Source organism: Chiloscyllium plagiosum, chromosome 34, assembly GCF_004010195.1.
Source record: "Chiloscyllium plagiosum isolate BGI_BamShark_2017 chromosome 34, ASM401019v2, whole genome shotgun sequence".
Lineage (NCBI taxonomy): Eukaryota > Metazoa > Chordata > Chondrichthyes > Orectolobiformes > Hemiscylliidae > Chiloscyllium > Chiloscyllium plagiosum.
Window position 1 is genome coordinate 11,613,965 of NC_057743.1, and position 19,900 is coordinate 11,633,864.

At 40.9% G+C, this 19,900-nt stretch overlaps 1 protein-coding gene across 1 annotated transcript in view; it reads right to left on the minus strand.

Annotated features, from left to right (window-relative positions):
* The window catches only part of exosc10 (exosome component 10), a 62,908-nt gene extending 47,150 nt beyond the window's left edge, over positions 1–15,758 (minus strand). Inside the window, exons 1-8 of the mRNA XM_043675587.1 lie at positions 15,621–15,758; positions 13,281–13,417; positions 11,830–11,953; positions 11,217–11,321; positions 10,858–11,020; positions 2,422–2,530; positions 1,957–2,032; positions 1,193–1,303 (exon numbers count right to left, since the gene is read on the minus strand). Coding sequence (XP_043531522.1) covers positions 1,193–1,303; positions 1,957–2,032; positions 2,422–2,530; positions 10,858–11,020; positions 11,217–11,321; positions 11,830–11,953; positions 13,281–13,417; positions 15,621–15,725 — 930 coding nt within the window. The 5' untranslated portion in view covers positions 15,726–15,758. The remainder of the gene's footprint in view (positions 1–1,192; positions 1,304–1,956; positions 2,033–2,421; positions 2,531–10,857; positions 11,021–11,216; positions 11,322–11,829; positions 11,954–13,280; positions 13,418–15,620) is intronic.
* Positions 15,759–19,900: the final 4,142 nt, after the last annotated feature.

Consider the following 19,900-nt stretch of genomic DNA (forward strand, 5'->3'; position numbering starts at 1 on the left):
TCCCACGAGGAGGTTGAACAGTTCATCCACTTTACCAACATACTTTACCGACCTCAAATTCACCTGGACCGTCTCAGACCCCTCCCTCCCCTTCCTAGACCTTTCCATTTCTATCTCGGGCGACCAAATCAACACGGACATTTACTATAAACCGACCAACTCCCACAGCTACCTAGACTACACCTCCTCCCACCCTGCCCCTGTAAAAACGCCATCCCATATAAAGTTCTCTCATTCATCAATGTTCTTGTCCTTTCTGGTCGGTATGTGATTCTAGACCTTGACCAAATTGGTAAACCCTTAAATGGCTTCAGAAAAGGCATAGCAAGCCATTCCGTTATACCTGCATGACAATAAATTCAGGCTTTCAGTGATATCCATATCCAGTGAATGAATGAAATTAAAATAAACGAGTTTTAGCTGAAAGTTGTCTTATCTAACTGGTCTTTAAAGGTTCCACACTGGCTCTCCAATTTGAATAGCTACAATCAATTACATATTCCCTGGACAGTTACTAACCCTTCCTGAACTGGAATAGCTACCAGTAAACTTCAAAAGGAACTAGCAGTCATGCTTTTAAACTGAATTGCAAAGGATTTGTTATCAAGCTCTTCTTTCATGCCTCGAGCCACAGGTGGCCTGGTTGCTCAGTGATTAGCACTGCTGCCAGGGACCTTGGTTTGATTCTAGTCTCAGACGACTGGGAGCGTGGTGTTTAAGGGGGCCCTTTTGTGGCACAGTGGTAGTGCCCCTACCCCTGAACCAGGAGGCCCAGGTTCAAGTCCCACCTGGTCCAGAGGTGTGTAATAACATCTCTGATCAGGTTGATTAGAAAAGTAGGTTAAATTAAAAAGAAAGCCTCCACTCAAAAATGAAACAGGACGCATTACTTATAGTACTAATAATTTTAAATTCTGGATATTATGCAAAGTAAGCCATTGGCAAGCTAAAACGCTGTCACACAAACAATAAGGCATTTCTGTGACAATGATGTCAAGATGAATTAGAAACTGTCTAGAGTAATCATTTAACTAAACTGAAAATTGAACTGTACACATTGAAGTCAAAATACATCAAAGACTTTTGCAGAATTTAAAATAAGTAACTAGCAAGTGTCTCCAAGTGTTAGAGACAATACTATAGGTTGTAATATTTTGGTAAATATGCATATCAGCTCACTGTTTATTCTTACCTCCAAATCCACTGCAAATTCTTTACATTTTGAGAGTTTTTCATTCAGTTCCACCAATTCATCGAAAGTTGTGATTAACTGAAAGTTGGTCTCAGACAGAGGTTTGTACATCTACAGAGGATAAAGGAGCAAATCTGAGTTCAGTGTCCTCACAGTTCTAAGAGACTTCACCAGAAGTTATTTGCAGTTGTTACTAGTTTGTGCGTTCATTACTTTGTGAGTAAATAGAACAAAGAACAAAACAGCACAGGATCAGGCCCTTCAGCCCCCCAAGCCTGTGCCGACACATTTTGCCCTTTCATAATAAAACTGTCGTCTCTTACAGCATCCATATCCCTCTATTTCCTTCCAATTCATGCATTCATTCAGGTGCTTCTTGAATGTTTATGAAGGTACAACATTTTTCATTCCATGCACCTTTTGCAACTTAAAAGAAAGCAAGTTGATCTTCTTAGTCCTCCATATCAAACCATGCACTGGAAATGAGAAGTGTGAGAAAACTGTAGTATACTGTTTAAGCTTTTGTTTTACTTGTCCAGTTTCTTCTGCTTTTCTCACTTAGGGTCCCTACTTAACAATCAAGAGAGCAGCTCAGAAATCCTTCAAACTATAAGACTATCAAGGATAGTTTTGCCTGTTTTCCTTGCTGCACAAAATAAAACTGTGGACTTGCCACTTATGCATTCAAGCTCTACTTGCACCATCTTCTTCATAACGTAAGTGTAAAATGCAAGACGTTCAATGTTCAGCTTTTCATCACTGACCTGTGGTTCTGTTTTAGCAAGTACAGACTCAGATGGTTCAAAATGATTCAGCTCATACTGGTATGGATGTGCAAGCCTGCAAAAGTAGAAGAACACAAAAGTTTGAAGTAAAATGAGACTAGCAGAAACTTTATATTCCCAGCAAATCGTGGCAGAAATTAATTTTTTTTCACAAACTACTTCTTTACCTTTGGTCCACTTATCCCACACATGTATGCCAAAGAAACATTGTTTCTAGTGTATACATACACATCTTACAGCTTTCAACTTGTTGATCACTGACATTAATCTTCTCACTATGCTACTATGACAGTATCACTTCAACACTGGTGGTGGTGGAGGAGCAAGAGCATAATTCTTCAAATCTGAGATATATCTACTCTCCCAATCCTGCCTCTCAGTACCCCTTTTGGTGTCATCAGGTTAATGCTTGAGTCACAAGAGTGCACTTTAATCATCACTCACATGTCCTGCTCACTATGCTGCATTCTCTGCTGATGAATAAAGTCAGCCAATGCTGCTGGCACATCAAGATCCTCTGGGCGTTCCATTCGACTTTGTCTGTTTAAAAGAACTACCAACCCAGAAACAAGAGTGATTAAATGATCTCAGTGATAGCATATAACAAATAGAAATACATCTTGCATTAGACTCGAAACTGGTCATATTTACATTGCAAGGAGACTCAGAACACTTTTAGCATCAATGAAGCAAATACACGCGTGATCTTGAACTCCTGGTTGCAAACGTTCCCTGATATCGGGGGATGCCCGGCAGGCTATCACTGTGAGGAACCACACTGGTGATTTGCTACTTACAGCACATGGAGAAATCACCACCTGAGATGCTTCATCATACTGAAAACAGATTCTAGAAGCACCTTATTTACACAGTTTTAAAGACACAGGAAGGACATTGGTTGAACAAAGGACAAAAGCATGTTTCAACTGATTCATTTGTGGAATATAGACATCACTAAATAGGTCAGTACTTACTATTAACCATTTAGTTGTCATCAGGAAATGGTGGTTAGCCTCATAGCTCTTGAGGTTAAGATACAGCGTATTAGGAAGGATTTTGACTCAGCTTGAGTGTAAAAGTTCAAAGTAAATGGATTAATTCTGATGTTTGGAAATTGGAAGCAGAGTTCTCTCATTTGCTGGAGGAAATTGGAAACGTTTTCTTATTTGCAACTCCTTTAGCCAAATTTCAATAATACCAGAAGAGAGGTGGCAGATGACTGGAGGACAACCAGCATGGTACAGTTATTCTAGAAGGGAGGATAGGATAAACAAGAAAATTACAGGCCAGCCAGTCTAACCTCAGCAGAAATTATTGGAATGAATTCTGAGTGACAGAATTAATCTGCACTTGGAGAGGCTGGGATTAATCAAGTACAGTCAGTGTAGTTTTGTTCAGGTGAGTTTATATTTAACAAACTTCACTGAATTTTTCGAAGAAACGAGTGTGTAGATTAAGGCAATACATTTGTCAGTCTACTTGAACTTCAGCAAGGATTTTGAGAAGGTCCTCGTTTGAGACTGATAGCAAAAGCAAGAGCAGCAAAAAGTTGAGGCAGAAGGTCAAAGGATGTTTTTATGACTGGAAGCCTGTGTCCAGTGCAGTCTCACAGGGATCACTGTTGGGGCCCTTCCTGTTTGTGCTATATTTAAATGATATGGCTTGAATGTAAAGGGTTGATCAGTAAGTAAACGGATGATATAAAAATTGGCAGGGTGGTAAACAGTAAGGACGGTAAACAGATGAAGTGATCGGAATCTGAATATGTGTGAGGTGCTTTTGGACTGGACAAACACAGCAAGGGAATACACGAAGAACAGTAAGATCCTGGGATCAGACACCAAGGATTAGAGGGATCTTGACTGTGCAAGCCCTCTGGTTCCTTCAGGTAGCAGGACAGGTAGAAGAAGTGGTTAAGAACACATATGGGATACTTGCCTTCATTAGCTAAGGTAGAGGGTTCAAGAGCAAGAAACTTATGTACACAATGCCATTCGACCAGAGCTGAAGTATTGAGCGCAATTTTGGTATCCACATGTGGGAGGGATAGGATTGCACAAGCAGGTGCAGAGATTTATCGGGATGTTGTCTGAGTTTTAGTTGTAGAAAGATTCCATAGATTGGGTTGTTTTTCTTGGAGCAGAGGAAACTGAAGATAGACATGATTGAGATGTATGAAATTATGGGGGCATACACATGATTAACAGTAAGAGGTTTTTTTTTCACTCGATGGAAGCATCAATGACCAGGGGCACAGATGCAAGGTAAAGGGCAGAAGGTTAGAAGGGACATGAGGAAAAATGTTTTCATCCAGAGGACGGTGGGAATCTGGAACTCGCTGTCTGAGAGACTGGTAGCAGCAGAATCCCTAATAACATTTAAGTAGTATTTAGATGTGTACTTGCGATACCAAGGCATAAAAGGCTACCAGCCAAATGCTGGAAGAAGGGTTTAGAATGGTTAGGTGCTTATTTTTGACTGGCTTGGGCTTGAGCAACTAGGAGCATAATTTTGTTATTATTACGCAATGCAGCTGAGTATTGCTACTTGACACTGTGCGCTACTTAAGGCTCACAATTTGATTTATAAATCAGTTGCAAATACTGTAGATTCCTTCACAAGGGAACCTACTGGTCAGCTTTGGCTTTCTAAAATAACTCCTGCTAGAATCATAAAATAAGTGGAATATAGCATCTTTAATTAACACTGAAGGTTCAGGGACCTATAGATTAGTAAAATCAAAATGGAGCATTTACAACAATTACTTGGCTCTTCTGTCTGTAAAATGATTCAATACAGCCCTTTCAAAGGGTCCATCAAGCAAGTTAGTTTTCAGCCAATTCAATTTATGCAACATGATAGCAAGAAACAGCTGAACATATTGGATACAGCAACAACTATAGGTCCCAGCAATATCCTGGCTATAATATTGCAGTTTGGTGTTCCAGAACACCCCAGGTCTTCTGCCAAGGTTTCTTCAGTACAACTACAACCTGGTCATCTTTCCAAAAATAGAAAACTGCCCACGTATGTCCACAAAAAACTGATTAATCCTTTCAAGCCAATAATGCCCCATTAGCCTACTATGAGCCACTGGCAAAGCAATGAAAGGCACCATTCAGAGTGCTGAAGAGCAGCACTTGCACGGCAATCATTTCAGCTTGAGTCCTGACAGGCTACTCAACTCCTCACTCATTTATCCAAGTATGGACTAACAGCAGAATTACAGACGAGGTGAAAGTGACTGTCCTTAACATCAAGGCATCAATTCACTGAGAGTGTTGTCAAGGAGCCCTAGCAAAGCTGAAGTTAATTACGATCAGGGATACACTCTCTTGGCTGGGCATATACTTAAAAGAGATAAAGGATCTTTTTTTCTGATTGCTGGAAGACATGCATCTCACTCACAGGACACCACTGTATGAGCTTCTTGCAACAATCTCCTCAACCCAACTATCTCCAGCTCATTCATCAAAGGGGGCATTTGTCAATGATTTCAGTGTGGAGCTTTATTCACAAACTACAGAACATAAAGCAGTTTAGGCTGACACACCCTGAACAACATGCAGGCTTAGGCTGATGGGAAACAAGTCACCACATATTTGGCAGGCAATGATGATCTCCTACAAGAGTTTGTAATCAAATTGATATTCAATAGCAAATGTTTGCAAATGTAACCCCACTATTAGAGGGAAAATTGATAACCTAGTATTTTAACTTCAGTAGTAAGGAAAATGTTAGAATTTACAATAAAGGATACGATAAGACAGTCAGGAAAGAATGGTGACATTGGCTAGATTCAACATGGGAAATTTGTTGCAGTTTTTTTTTTGAGTATGTTGAGAACCAGTGCATTCTTTATATTTGAATTTTCAGAGGCTTTTGAGAAGATCCTATGCAGAAAGTTACTAAATTAACTTGGAACAAATGGGATTGGGGAAAAATATATTATGGACTGAAAATTGGTTAACAGACAGAAAACAGACAATAGGTTATTTCCAGGATTACAGGCTGTTACTAATGGGGCATTGCAAGAATCAGTGTTAGGACTTCAGCTGTTCATAATCTATACAAATGATTTGAACTAAGGATTTCCAAGTATGCCAATGACAGCAAATTTGTGGGAATACAAACTGAGAGGATAACTTAAGGAGGCTTCAAATAGGACCTGGACAGGTTAAGTGAGTGAAATGGCAGATGGAATATAATGTGAATAATTATGAAATTATTTATTTTTATAGGAAATTCAGAAAATAAGAATATTACATAAATGGAGGGGGTTTGGGAAGTGTGGATATGCAAACAGACCTGTGTGTCCTTGTTTATGAGTCATTTAAAAGTTAATATGTAGATGCAGCAAGCAATTAGGAAAGCAAATGGCATGTGAGCATTCATTGCTAAGAGATTTGAACACAGGAATAAAGAGATATCTTGCTGTAGTTACATACTTTAGAGAGACCTCAATTGGAGTTGTACACAGTTTTTGTCCCCTTACTTAAATAGCATATAATTCTCAAAGTGCAAAGTTTTGAGTTGGGAAGACATGTTGAGGTCATACAGGATGTTGGTGAGGCCTCTTCTGGAGAACTGTGTCCAGTTCTGGTCACTCCGTTATAGAAAGGATATTATTAAGCTGAAGAAGGTTGAAAAGTGGGAGAAAAATGATTTAACAGGATGTTGCCAAGTATGGAAGGTTTGAGCTATAAAGAAAGGCTGGACAGGATTTTTTCTTCACTGGAGCATAGGAGGTTGAGCTCCTTAGGGAGATTTATAAAATCATGAGGCGCATGGACAGGGTCTATAATAGGTACCTTTTCTCTAAGGAAGGAGGTTTTCAAAACTAGAGTCATAGAGTCTCACAGCACAGCGACAGGCCTTTTAGCCCAAACTGATCCTTGCCAACCAAAATGTCCATCCACACTAACCCCATTTCCCTGTAATTGGCCGATATCCATGTATTTGTCCAAATGCCTTTTAAATGTTGTTAATGTACCCGCCTCAACCACTTCCGCTGGCAGCTCATTCCAAATATATTCCACCCTCTGTGTAAAAATGTTGCCCTTAGGGTTTCCCTTTACTCTTTCCCCTCTAACCTTAAACTGAGGCCCTCTAGTTCTTGATTCCCCAACCCTAGGAAAAAGACTGAGTGCATTCATTCTATCCATGTTTATGATCTTATACACCTCTATAATGTTCCCCCTCAGTTTCCTACACTATGAAGAAAAAAGTCCCAGCTTGTCCAACCTCTCCCTATAACTCATTGAATCCAGGCAACATCCTTATAAATTTGTTCTGCACTCTTTCCAGTTTAATAACATCCTTTCGATAACAAGGTGACCAAAACTGAACATAATATTCCCCAAGTGTGGTCTCATCAATGTCCTGTACTGCAACATAACTTCCCAACTTCTATACTAAATGCCCTGACTGGTGAAGGCCAGTGTGCCAAAAGCCTTCTTCACTGCCCTGTCTACCTGTGACTCCACTTTCAGAGAACTGTTAACCTGAACTCCAAGGTCCTCTGTTCCACTTCACTCTTTAAGGCCTACCACTCACCATGAAACCCCTACCTTGATTTATCTTTGCAAAATGCATGACCTTAAAAACTTATCTATAGTAAACTCCATTTGCCATTTCTCAGCCCACTTTCTCCAGTTGATCAAGGTCCTGCAGCAATTTATGATAACCTTCCTCACTGTCCACGATACCACCTATTTTAGTGTCATCTGCAAACTTACTAATCGTGCCTTGTACATTCTCTTCCAAAAGCATTAATATAGAGAACAGTAATGGGCCAGCACCGACCCCAGAGGCACTCCACTAGTCACAGGCCTCCAGTCTGACAAGCATCCTTCCACTATTACTCTCTGCTTCCTTCCATCAAGCCAATTTTGTATCCAATTTGCCAGTTGTCCCAGATTCCATGCGATCCAACCTTCCAGAGCAGCCTACTACTTGGAACCTTAGCAAATGCCTTACTGAAATCATACGGACTATGTCTAGCGTGCTGCCCTCGTCAACCTTCCTGGTGACTTCATCAAATGTGTGAAGAGTGATCTCCCACTCACTCACTCCCATGCTGACTACTCCTGATCAAACACTGTCTTTCCAAATCCATATATATCTTATCTCTCAGAATCTTCTCAAGTAACTTACCCACCACAGATGCTAAGCTTACTGGTCTTTGTTCCCAGGCTTTTCTCAGCCCTTCTTGAATAACGGGACAACTTTTTCCAACCTCTCGGCTTCTGGGACCTCACCCGTGGCTAACGATGATATAAAAATATCAGCCAGGGGATTTATCCACCTTCATACATTCTAATACATCAAACAGGTCCACTAATGTGATATGGACTGTCCCCATGATATCACCACTAACTTCCCCAAGTTCTCAAGTCTTCATGGCTGTCTCCATGGTAAACACAGAGGAGAACTTCTCCCATCTCCCGTGGTTCCACACATACATGTCCACTTTGGTCTTTGAGAGGCCCTATTCTCTCTCCAGTTAGTCTTTTTTCTTTAATATACTTAAAAGTACCTCTTTGGATTCACCCTAATCTTCTCAGCCAAGGTTATCTCATGCTCCCCTTTTGCCTTCCTGATTTCCTTCTTCAGTAAACTCCTGTATTCCCTGTAAACTCCAGCGATTCCTTTGATCCCAGCTGCCTGTTCCTGAGCCACACCTCCTCCTCCTTTCTGGTCAGAGCCTCAATATGTCTCGTCATCCAGGGCTCCCTATTCCTGCCAACTTTGCCATTCACCCTCACAGGTACACACAGATCTTAAACTCTAGCTATCTCACTTTGTTGTGGTTCTGTTCGCCGAGCTGGGAATTTGTGTTGCAGACGTTTCGTCCCCTGTCTAGGTGACATCCTCAGTGCTTGGGAGCCTCCTGTGAAGCGCTTCTGTGATGTTTCCCCTGGCATTTATAGTGGTTTGTTTTTGCCGCTTCCGGTTGTCAGTTCCAGCTGTCCGCTGCAGTGGCCGGTATATTGCGTCCAGGTCGATATGTTTGTTGATAGAATCTGTGGATGAGTGCCATGCCTCTAGGAATTCCCTGGCTGTACTTTGTTTGGCTTGTCCTATAATAATAGTGTTATCCCAGTCGAACTCATGTTGCTTGCCATCTGCGTGCGTGTCATCTCAATTTTAAAGCCCTTCCACTTGCCAGAAGTCCCTTTGCCTGCAAACAAACTACAGAACAATCTCCGAACTAGACAGGCAGATAATTGAGAGTTCGGATAATGGATTGTACAGATAATGGATAGCACTTTTACAGGACGTTGAGATCCTGTTCTGATAATCCGAAATTCAGATAATTGATGTTCGGATAATCAAGGTTGTTCTGTACTCCAATCAACCCCTGTAAGCTCTTGTTTGAATTCCATCAAAATTTGCCTTGCCCCAATTTAGAAATTGGGACCAGAAAATTTTTAAGCTGAGTGGACAGAGATTTAGAGAAGACATGAGGGGAAGACATGAGAGGAGGTAACTAATCTTACCCAAATTCCCCATTTTCTGTTAAGTCCAAGTTCAGCTTAGAGTGTGCCTCAGCAAAGGGGAAACACAAGTTCAGCATTACGTCAGCCCCAATCTTCACCCACTAATTATACAAAGCTATTTGGAAAGAAACTGTCAGGAATACTCAGAGGTTACAAAGTGAAATAGACAGGTCAAGGGAGTGGGCAACAAAATGGAAGATGGAGTATAATGTGGGAAAGTTGGAAATTATTTTTTTTAGTCAAGCACTGAAGACCAGAATATTTTCTGAAAGGTTGACGCTTGTAAAGGTGGATGTTCAAGACATTTGAGTGTGGTCATAAAATGACATAAAATAAATGTGCAAATACCGCAAGTAGGGCAAATGGTAGGTTGGCCTTTACTGCAAAACAGCTGGACTACAATCTTGCTACAATTGTACAGGGCTTTGACGACAACATCTAGAATACTGTGAGTAGTTGTTTTCTTCATATTTAAGGAAGAATACAGGTAGTTCTCCTATAATACGTATTTCGTTAATGTAAATGTGCTGTCACGCGATTGACGAATTGGGGACATGGTTTCGAGAGCGCAAATATTTAAAGTGTATATTAGTTACAATGCGGTTCCAGCCCCATTAGTTTAAATGGTGCTGCTATTACACGATTTTCTTGAAGCACAGGATTGCATGAGAATGGAACTACTGCACTATAGCAGAACAGACCGTATATTTGCATTTTAGACAGTACAGTGAAAGTTTTATAGGTTGTTTCTTAGGTGAAAGTTGCCTTATTATGACAGGCTGAATAAATTGGCATTATGTTCTTCTAAACTCCCAGAGAATAAGGGTTGATGTAATTGAAACATAGAAGGTCCTGAAGGGGCGCGATAGTGGAGGCATTAAGATTGTTTCCACCTGGTCAGGAACCTAAGCCAAAGGCAGGTGAAGAATCAGTCATCTGACAAATAATTTCAGACTGAGACAAGGAAGAACTAATCCGAAAGTTCTGAATCTTTGTTACTCTACCTCAGAGTTACAGATTATGCATTGTTGGATACATTGAAGGCTGGGATAGACAGATATTTGAGCACAAATGTCAGATAAGTACAAAGCTGAGGATTAAATTTTTCAACAAAATACCATAAGTTATTTACTCAGAAATAATAAACTATATATATTTTGCTAACAACTGTGATCTGAATTTTGCTTTCAATGATTTCGAGAATTGCAATTTTAACCAGCTGTTATCCCAAGTTGTAAGCACTAATTTAACCACACAAGATAAACTTTGATCTACAAATTTACTTTTAAAAAAACTGCAGCCGAGAAATGCTTGTCAAACAACCCGAGTCAGACCTTATTTACATCAGCATCAGGTTAGTAAGCTTACTGGGTTATACCTGCAGGGAGTGGCTTCAAGGCATTGGGTTTGATGAAGAGCTTTGGCACAAAAGGAGTGTTGGAATTGTCGACCTTCTCTTTGAACTTCACCTGAGGTCGTGGAATGTTTTTTGCATGAAACAGACGGAACGTTTCAGACTTTGATTTCTTCATTTCAGTATTCTGCAAAGGGAACGGATTGAAAATATTAGGAGCTGCTTTTCACTAGTGATGTGCACTTTTACATAATCCAATGCTTTATTCATTGAGAGATGATTGCAAGTAGACCCGCGATTGTGCCAATTCAAGTCCAGTATTTGCATACTTAGTGCCTGTACTTTATTTGACCCATGTGCAACAGAAATCAATCCGAACTTACCTTGCGGTTCCAGCTGGAGATGATGGTCTTTGGAGGTTGAAGTCCTGCTGGGAGAACTGGCTGCTGATTCTTGTTCACACCTGAAGCTTCATCCAGTAAAATACCCTAAAATGATAAATCCAACAAGAGGTCAGGAAAGTTCACGACATGGAAGTTTAGACAGATTAAAATTCTCAGGGATATGTCGTTCATTAAAAAAAAATCCAACATTTTAGTTGTCAGAATAAATCTGTAACAAATGAATTTTGAGTTCTAGGTCTTGCTTACTCTCATCTCTCCCTCCTTCCTGTATAGAGTATAGACTGGACTCAGGAAAATACTTTGATTAATTCATTAAAAAAAACAAATAAATCACAGTATAATAAAAATGGTTTGGGTACAATTTCAAAGTGAAAATGTTAATGAGCAACTCAGAAATATTGTTTATTATTTACTGCAACTCATACACTATCAGTCCACTGTATCCAATCAGACTTGGAAAAACTGCAACATTCACATATTCCAGCTACATTTTTCTGGATAATTCTGCTACACATTTTCTCAGTTCATGGGTCCATATCTGCAAAAACATTAATATAAACATAAGATACAATAACAGCTGTGTCATACATACAACTTGTTCAAGAATAACATCATTTGCATCCACCAACAAGTCAAATTTGTCCTCCAGTTCTGTCACTTTGTTACGGACTCTGATGTGGCTTCGACAGCCATGATACTGCATAAGCTGACTCATGCTGCAAAATTAAATTTTTGAAAATTAATAATCTTTCGTAGTAAGTCAGTATAACAAGTTCATCCAGAGCAGAGTGATAACAAGACTTATTAACAGCACTGATACCAAAACCCTATTGGAAAAACACTGTTTCATTACTCGTGTGATGTTAATTTTATCACCTAAAATTACATCAATCACAGACATTACCAGATATTTCTTTAATATTATAGTTCTGCTGTCTGAAAGTGAGATTGAAGGATAAGATCAGTAACTATTCTAGTTCAGATTGATGTAATACAACCATTTTACATTCACACCACCATATTTTACCAACGTCTGAGTGACAATTCACAATTAACCAATGAGTCTGAACACAAAAATTAGCTTAAGTACAAAAGGAAAGATCTTAATGATATCTGAATATAATAAAATTTTATTGTTAAACACTAGCGAGGAAATAACATGATGGAAGGAGAATCAAATATATACATTGCTGCTGAGATGCTTTTAATACAGATCTTTTTCAGCCATGTAATAGATGAGGTATCTATCATGAAGGCTCACCTCACTTCAATTCAGAAGTAGATTATAGTACTTTTTGAAGTAGCTTATCTATTCTGGATAGTGACTACATCTTCCCGTTTAACAAGGGCATCCAACCTTCAAGAGCAGCAAACTCAAAGCAGCACAAAAATTCCTGCCATACCTTTTCTCTCATTACCCCCAGCAATAATCCAGTATTTTTCTTGTAAATCCAGAAATTGATCATTAGCAGACAACTAAAGTGCAGGTTCAAAGGAAAACCCAATTCCCATTGTCGTAAGAATATCAGAATTGGAAGCAGCAGTATGACATATGGCTCCTGAAGCCTACTCTGCCAATTATTAAGATTAACGCTGATCATTGACTTCAAGTTCTCCTTCTTACCTGATCCACAAATCTCTCAACATGTATCCATCTCAGCCTTGAAAATACTCAATGACCAAGAGTCCCAAAGCTCTGTGGAGTACAGAACTCCAAAGATTCATACATTTCTGGGTGATGAAATGGTCCAGCTCCATTATCTGATCTTTCCAGATCCGACCCGTTCACAGGGCAACTGTGAACCGCTGTTAGCAGTATTCAATTGATTTCATTCCTTTCCAACTTTAGGAAAAATAATTGGAGCACCCAAATTGCTATCTTGCCTTGTCTCAGTAAATGTGACACAAACTGGGAATTAAATCTAGAATATTCCATATCGGTATCACTAAGTGATGTTATTATCTGCTCTGATAGCTAGAAATTAAAGTACACATTTTTGCACGTTCTCTTGATTAAAAAGTGCATCTGTTATGATTTCTCACCAGCTCAGGAGACGATCAGCTTGGGTGTCACAGAAAGATTGAAATCCAGGGAAACTCCGGTAAAAGTCAAACTCATCACCTGGTTGAGGAAGCCCATTGGAGGCTTTGGTAGTTGAAACCACTGTCCCCAAAACATGCTGCACAAAGGGGAGAGAAAAATACACTGACTGATTAGATGTTATGTCCCTAAATCACAAAGCAATCTGGTAGCCCAAAATAAAACAAGATCAAATGTGCAGTTTTGGTCTTTTTATTTAAGGAATGATGTAAGTGCAGCATGGTGGCTCAGTGGTTAGCACTGCTGGCTCACAGCACCGCTGGCTCACAGCACCAGGAACCGGGGATCGATTCCTGCCTCGTGGAGTTTGCACGTACTCCCCAGTCTGCATGGGTTTTTCCTGGGTGCTGTAGCTTTCTCCCACAATCCAAAGATGTGCAGGTTAGGTGAATTGGCCATGCTAAATTGCTCGTAGTGTTAGGTGCATTAGTCAGAGGTAAATGTAGGGGAATAGGTCTGGGTGTGTTGCTCTTTGGAGGATCATGTGAACTTGTTGGGCTGAAGGGCCTGTTCCCATACTGTGGGGAATTCAATCAAAAATCTAAATGTGTTGGAAGTGGGAAGAGTTACTAAACAGTTACCTTGAAGAAGGGGTAGCCTAATGAGAATAGGTTACTTCTTGTAGGTGGGTTGAGAATTAAGTCACACTGATTTAAAATTACAGGTTGGCCTTTTAGGCTAGATGAAGGGAATGGTGGAAATGGCGGCTGATGGTCCTTTGGATGCTAGTGGGATGGTAGATGAGGACAAAGGGGATCCTATCACTGTTGTGAGAGAGAACAGAGGGGATGAAGGCCAAAGTGCTGGAAATGGAGAGGGATTGAGGGCCAAAGTACGAGCAATGGGGTCCCTGAGAGCCACAGCTGAGGAAGAAGTTGGATATTTTGAATGCCCCCTTGTCAAAGTTGACATCATCAGAACAAATGTAATAGAGACGGAGGAACTGAAAGAATGGAATAGTCTTTACAGAAAGCAGGGTGAGAGGTCATATAGTGATAGTAACTGTGGGAGTCAGTGAGTTTGTAGTGTATACTGGTGGCCAGCCTATTCCCAGAAAGGGAAGATTCAGAGATGTACCAGGTGAAGGTGTGAGCGGAGTTGAAATTGGAAGCAAAGTTGATAAACGTTTCCAATTCCAGATGAGAGAAGGAAGTAGTAGAACTGGAAAAAGGAATGTTCCACATTACCCACAGAGACAGGCATAACTGGGCCCCACGTGGGTACTCATGACCAGACTGGTGTCCTGAAGAAAGTGAGAAGCTATTTAAAGTGAGGATGAGCTTGGCCAAGTGGAGAAGGGTGGTGGTGGAGGATGAGAACAGTTCAAGCTTTTTTTTCCAAGACGACATTGCAGGCCCGAGACCATCCTGATTGGGCATGGATGAGTAACGGGATTGTGCATATATTGGAGGAAGAAGCGCCTGGAGCCCATGAATTAGAAATTTTGAAATTAACGAAAAGTGTCAAAGGAATTGTGGATGTAAGTGGGAAGGTATTGGATGAGGGGAAAAAAAACAAGTTGAGCTAGAAAGAGATGAGTTCTGTGAGGTAGGAGCAGGCAAAAGCAATGAGTCTTCCCAGGTAATCCTGTTTGTGGATTTTGTGAACGAGGTGGAAATGGGCTGTGCAGGGGTGTGCGACTATGAGTTTAGATACAGTTGGTGGCAGTGATGGAAATCACCAGATGAAATAAAGTTAGTGACCATTGTAGATCCAACAACTCAATGTTCGATGGTGGGGTCACGGTCCAGGGGGAGAAAAGAGGCATCCTAGAGCTGGCACTCAGCCTCTGCAACGTAGAGGCCAGTACACCACACAAAAGCAGCACCACAGGCTTGATCACAAAGTCAGGATTGGAATTGAGAGCACGGATTGCAGTCAGTTCAAAGGGTTTGAATGGGTGACGATGGGAGAGACATTGAGGGGACCAGTGTCAGATCTCAATCCTGAGCTGCTGCCTGATCTGAAGACCTTTCATTTATGTATTGCCCACGATCATCCCTAACCCAGTAGTTGGTCAGATGGTGCCACAGTAAATACAGTCAGGGGAGCTAGGGCACATGAAATCTTGTGGCATTTGTCCGGCTAGGGCTAGGGCTAGGGCTAGGGCTAGGGCAACCCCTAATGACAGCCGCCCCCTCCCCCACCATCATCACCCCCGGCTGACGGACCTACCCACCACCGTCCACGTCGGTGTTGAAGAACACATGAAGGAGGGGGGGAGGGGGGGGGTCCCCGCCATCATTCTCCCCTCCCCCCCGCACAAACACACCACTACCAACCTTCACAAAGCTATCCGCGTCACTGAAACCCGGGATGGGGCCGTCACCGCTGAGAGGCCTCTCTCCCGGATCCGGATCCTCCGCCAATCTCCCCCGCGCCGCCATCTTGCAGACTAACGAACCCTCGCGAGGGGGAGGGGCGGTAAGGTTGATTCTCGCGAGAGTTGCGGGGTGTGGGTGGAGACTGACCCCAGAGGCAGAGCCAGACGGTCAGAGGGCGTCACGTGAGGACAATCCTGGGCGGGCCCGATGGCGCGTCACGTGGTATCGGCGCGTCACGTGGGATCAGTCCCACTCTGGGCGCGTAGGCACGTGCTGAGGGACCCTGGCATAAGGCGCCGGTCTTGCGGTGGTAGTGTATCTACCTCTGAATCAGGAGGCAGAGGTTCAAGTCTCTCCTCCTCCAGAGGGGCGTAAAAGACAGGCTGATTGGAAAGTATCTAGGCTACTGGCCTGGTTCCTACTCTTGCTCACCTATTCCCTGCCCAGATTTGCTTGGTGGTCACTCTTGCAATGCTGCTGCAATGCTGCATTGTTGGAGATGCTGGGTTATGAACAAAAGGTTCAATTGAGACCTGTCTGCCAGGTGTGAAACGTGCAGGGTGTGAAATGTGCAGTACTAATGATAGGACGAGCAAAAAGTTCTCAATGACACAAACAATACTTATTCCTTGGGTAACGACACAAAGGTATTTGTCTGGTTAGCATGCAAAACAATACTTTACACTGTATCTCAGTACACATGACAATAATAAATCAAATCAAACTTCAGAACTTTAAAAACTGTTAATGGATTGAAAGCATCAACAAAGATAAAATATACATGGATTGAAGCAGCAATAATGGTGTCTGGAATAAATTAAAGTCAAGGGCAAATTTGTACAGGTTTGAAAGCAATTAGCTATGTCTCTGAGGAAGACTTAAAGTTACATAAACAAAAGTGTTTTATCAATTGCTTGATGAATGGCTGCCTCACACCACAAGGACAACTGATTGCCTTTGTTACGAGATGACGGTGAATCCCTCTGTTAATTAAACCAAACACCCAGAAAAGCTCAACTCATCTTGTACTCTGTTAAAATACGAGGGACAGTGAATTCCCAAATTCCACTATTTAAAGAAAATAATGTCAATTTATGTTTTAACTCTAAAAGTGAACATTAAACAATTATCTACAACTTAAGGTCCTTCTTTCTCTTAACTGCTTATTACCTATCTCCAACTCTACAACAATATGCTGTTCCAATAAGGCACTTATTAAAATTACATCAACTTAATTTTAAAACCACACAGCCGCTGTTGTATGTGATTTCATCCTTCTGGCTGCTGAATTCCCTGGGCTGTCTTCTTTCTTTTTAGTGTGAATGTGTTTCGTATGAAGAAGAACCTTTGATAGAGAATGTTTCCAAATTCTTGGATCTGTCTGGATCTGGATGGCAGTTGCTCTCTCTACAATTTTCAAAACATCTGCATTGGTTCGTCTTATTGGTTTGATGTTGGCAAAATAATAAATTCAAACTTGACAGGGTTTTAGCATCCTGGAACATAATTTAAACTGATTAGTTAAATTCAAATTGTTGTCAAAACAACCAAAACTCAAATATCTATTTCACAGCCAGGTACCGTACACACCTTAAACTTCATAACACCTTGCTGAAGAATTTAATGAGTTAACTCCAGGAAAGTTTTCTTTTACCAGAAAGTTAATGCTAAACATAACAAGGAATGGGGAAGCTACTTCTGATAAGAAGGCAAGCTACAGATTTTGCAATAATTTGGATGAAAGAATCATCATTATGTGACATCATGGACCTGAAGGATGAAAATCTATATGAGAATCTAACATCAGAACTATTCAGCAGCAGGACTTTGAAGAACAGTGCAGAAGGTTTGAATCCTGGGCACTTCCAGAGACTGACACTGTTGGTTGGAATCGTAGCTAAATTCCAATATTAATCAGGTAAACACCAATGAGTTGTGAGGTTTTATTTGCTTAATAACAGAGTTATTTTGGTTACCAAAAATGCAGTAAAATTTAAGTCATTGTTTCAGTGTTTGATTATCTGTGAGATTTCCTAATAAGTAGCCAAATTAAATGAAATTTGTGATTTACTCATCCCAAAGTGTTTTTTAACATCTCTCCAAATTTTTAGGCTATGACCCCTAATTCTAGAATCTTCAGTCATTGGAAATCTTTGTCTTTGCCTATGCTGTCTTTCCTTGTTAACATCCTGAAGACCTTGATTAGATTACCCTTTAACCATCTACATTCTAGAGAATCAAGACCTAATTTCTGTACTCATAACTTAATGCCTGAAGTCCAGATATCATTCTTGTAACCCTGTGCTGAACACTCTCCAGGACTAAAACATCCTTCCTAAGGTGTGGTCCCCAGATCTGCTCACCGTATTCTAAATGGAGTCTGACTAGGGTTTTGTATAACTGTAGAGTCAAAACGTGTGGCATTGGAAAAGCACAGCAGGTCAGGCAGCATCAGAGGAGCAGGAGATTCAATGTTTTGGGCATAATCCCTTCATCAGGAATGCAGTATAACTGAGGTATGATGTTTTCATCTCTGTACTCCAGCACTTTAGATATGAAGGCTGCATTCCACTAGAATGAGATTTTATTGCAACATGTACTCAAGTACAGGGATACAAGGATACAGTGACAAGTTTACAATATTGCCATCACAGTGCCCATCTCAGATACAAGGTATGCTGGTACAAAGTTTTAGATACAAAGTAGAAAAATAAAAAAATTAGTTAAAAGTTCAACATTGCAATTGTCAGTATAAAGCAGTAAATAAGAAATAAAGTTAAAAATTTCATTTACAGTCCTTTCTTTAGCCATGGGCCTGCAGTTGCTCCACGCTGGTCTTTCCTTATGTAAACTCAATTTCTCAATCACTCTGACCTGCCATCTGGGCTCACCAGCCGCTTCGCCACAAGCTGCCAATGTTCTGCTTTGGTGCTGCTCCAGGACTCAGCTGCTTCTGCGATGCCACCAGAATTCTGCTCGGGCACAGCAACAGCCTCTTGGCTGACTACCAAACCCCTCACTCTCAGCTCCCAGACGCTGCCATTGCCTCCACGATCAAGCTCCCTCCAGAAGGTAAGTAGAGAAGAAAAGAAACTATAAAAAGAAAAAAGCAAGAAGAAAAGCAGTCGAAGGAGACATGCTCCAGCTCAGGAGCCCTATTCTGCCACCATCTTGGATTAGCCTTCTTGACTATTTTCTGCACCTGTTCGTAGTACGTTAAAGAGCTATGCATCGGAACCCTGAGATCTTATTGGACATCTTGCTGCTTTTTGAGGCCATGGAAGTCTCTACTTGAGTGCAAGTCTTTATTTACTACAATCACATTTTCTTATATAGATTTTTGCCCACCAATGGCTGACCCTGAAATATCAACATTTCCTTTACAAAACTTTTTTGACTTGCTGCATGTTAAATTGCTTTGCATTTTGTTTTACATGTTTGCTGGTATTGTGGTTTGCATAGCATCTGAGCTGGCATCCTGCATTTTAATGGATTTTCCGGTCACTCACTTGTGGAGACATCTACAGGAAATGTACGATTGGTGAAATGTCTAAGGTTGAGCTCAGATCAAAGAATAATATTATTACAACTTATATGTAATCACTCAGAAATAAATGCAGTATCTGTATGCATGCTTTGATGTGCTGTATGTGTAGAAACTCTTTATGCAGAACAGGTCGGCAAGCAGGAAACAAAGAGTAGGAATAAACAGGTCAGCCACTGATTAGTGGGGTACCGCGGGGATTAATGCTTGGGCCCCAATTATTCACAAGATATATCATTTAGATGATGAAACAGAATATAATTTCTCCAAATTTGCAGACAATACTAAGCTGGGTGGGAGGGTGCACGGTGAGAAGATTCTGTATAATTTAGGCAAGTTGAGTGAGCAAATATATGGCACATGAAGAATAATGTGGAAAATGTGAGTAACAAAAATGGAAAAAGACAGATAATTATCTGACTAGTATTAGACTGGGAAAGGGCAAGGTGCAATGAGAGCTGAGTGTCTTGCACATCAGATGCTGAAAGTAAGCATGCAGGTGCAGCAGGTGTTAAAGAAGGCAAATAGTATGTTTGCTTGTGTACCAAGAGGATTTGAGTACCTAACTCTAACCTGGAATATTATGTGCAGGTTTGGTGTTTTTACCTGAGGAATGATGTTTTGGCTATTGAGAGAGTATGACAAAGATTTACCAGACTGATTTATAGGATGGCAGGACTAATATGAATAGACT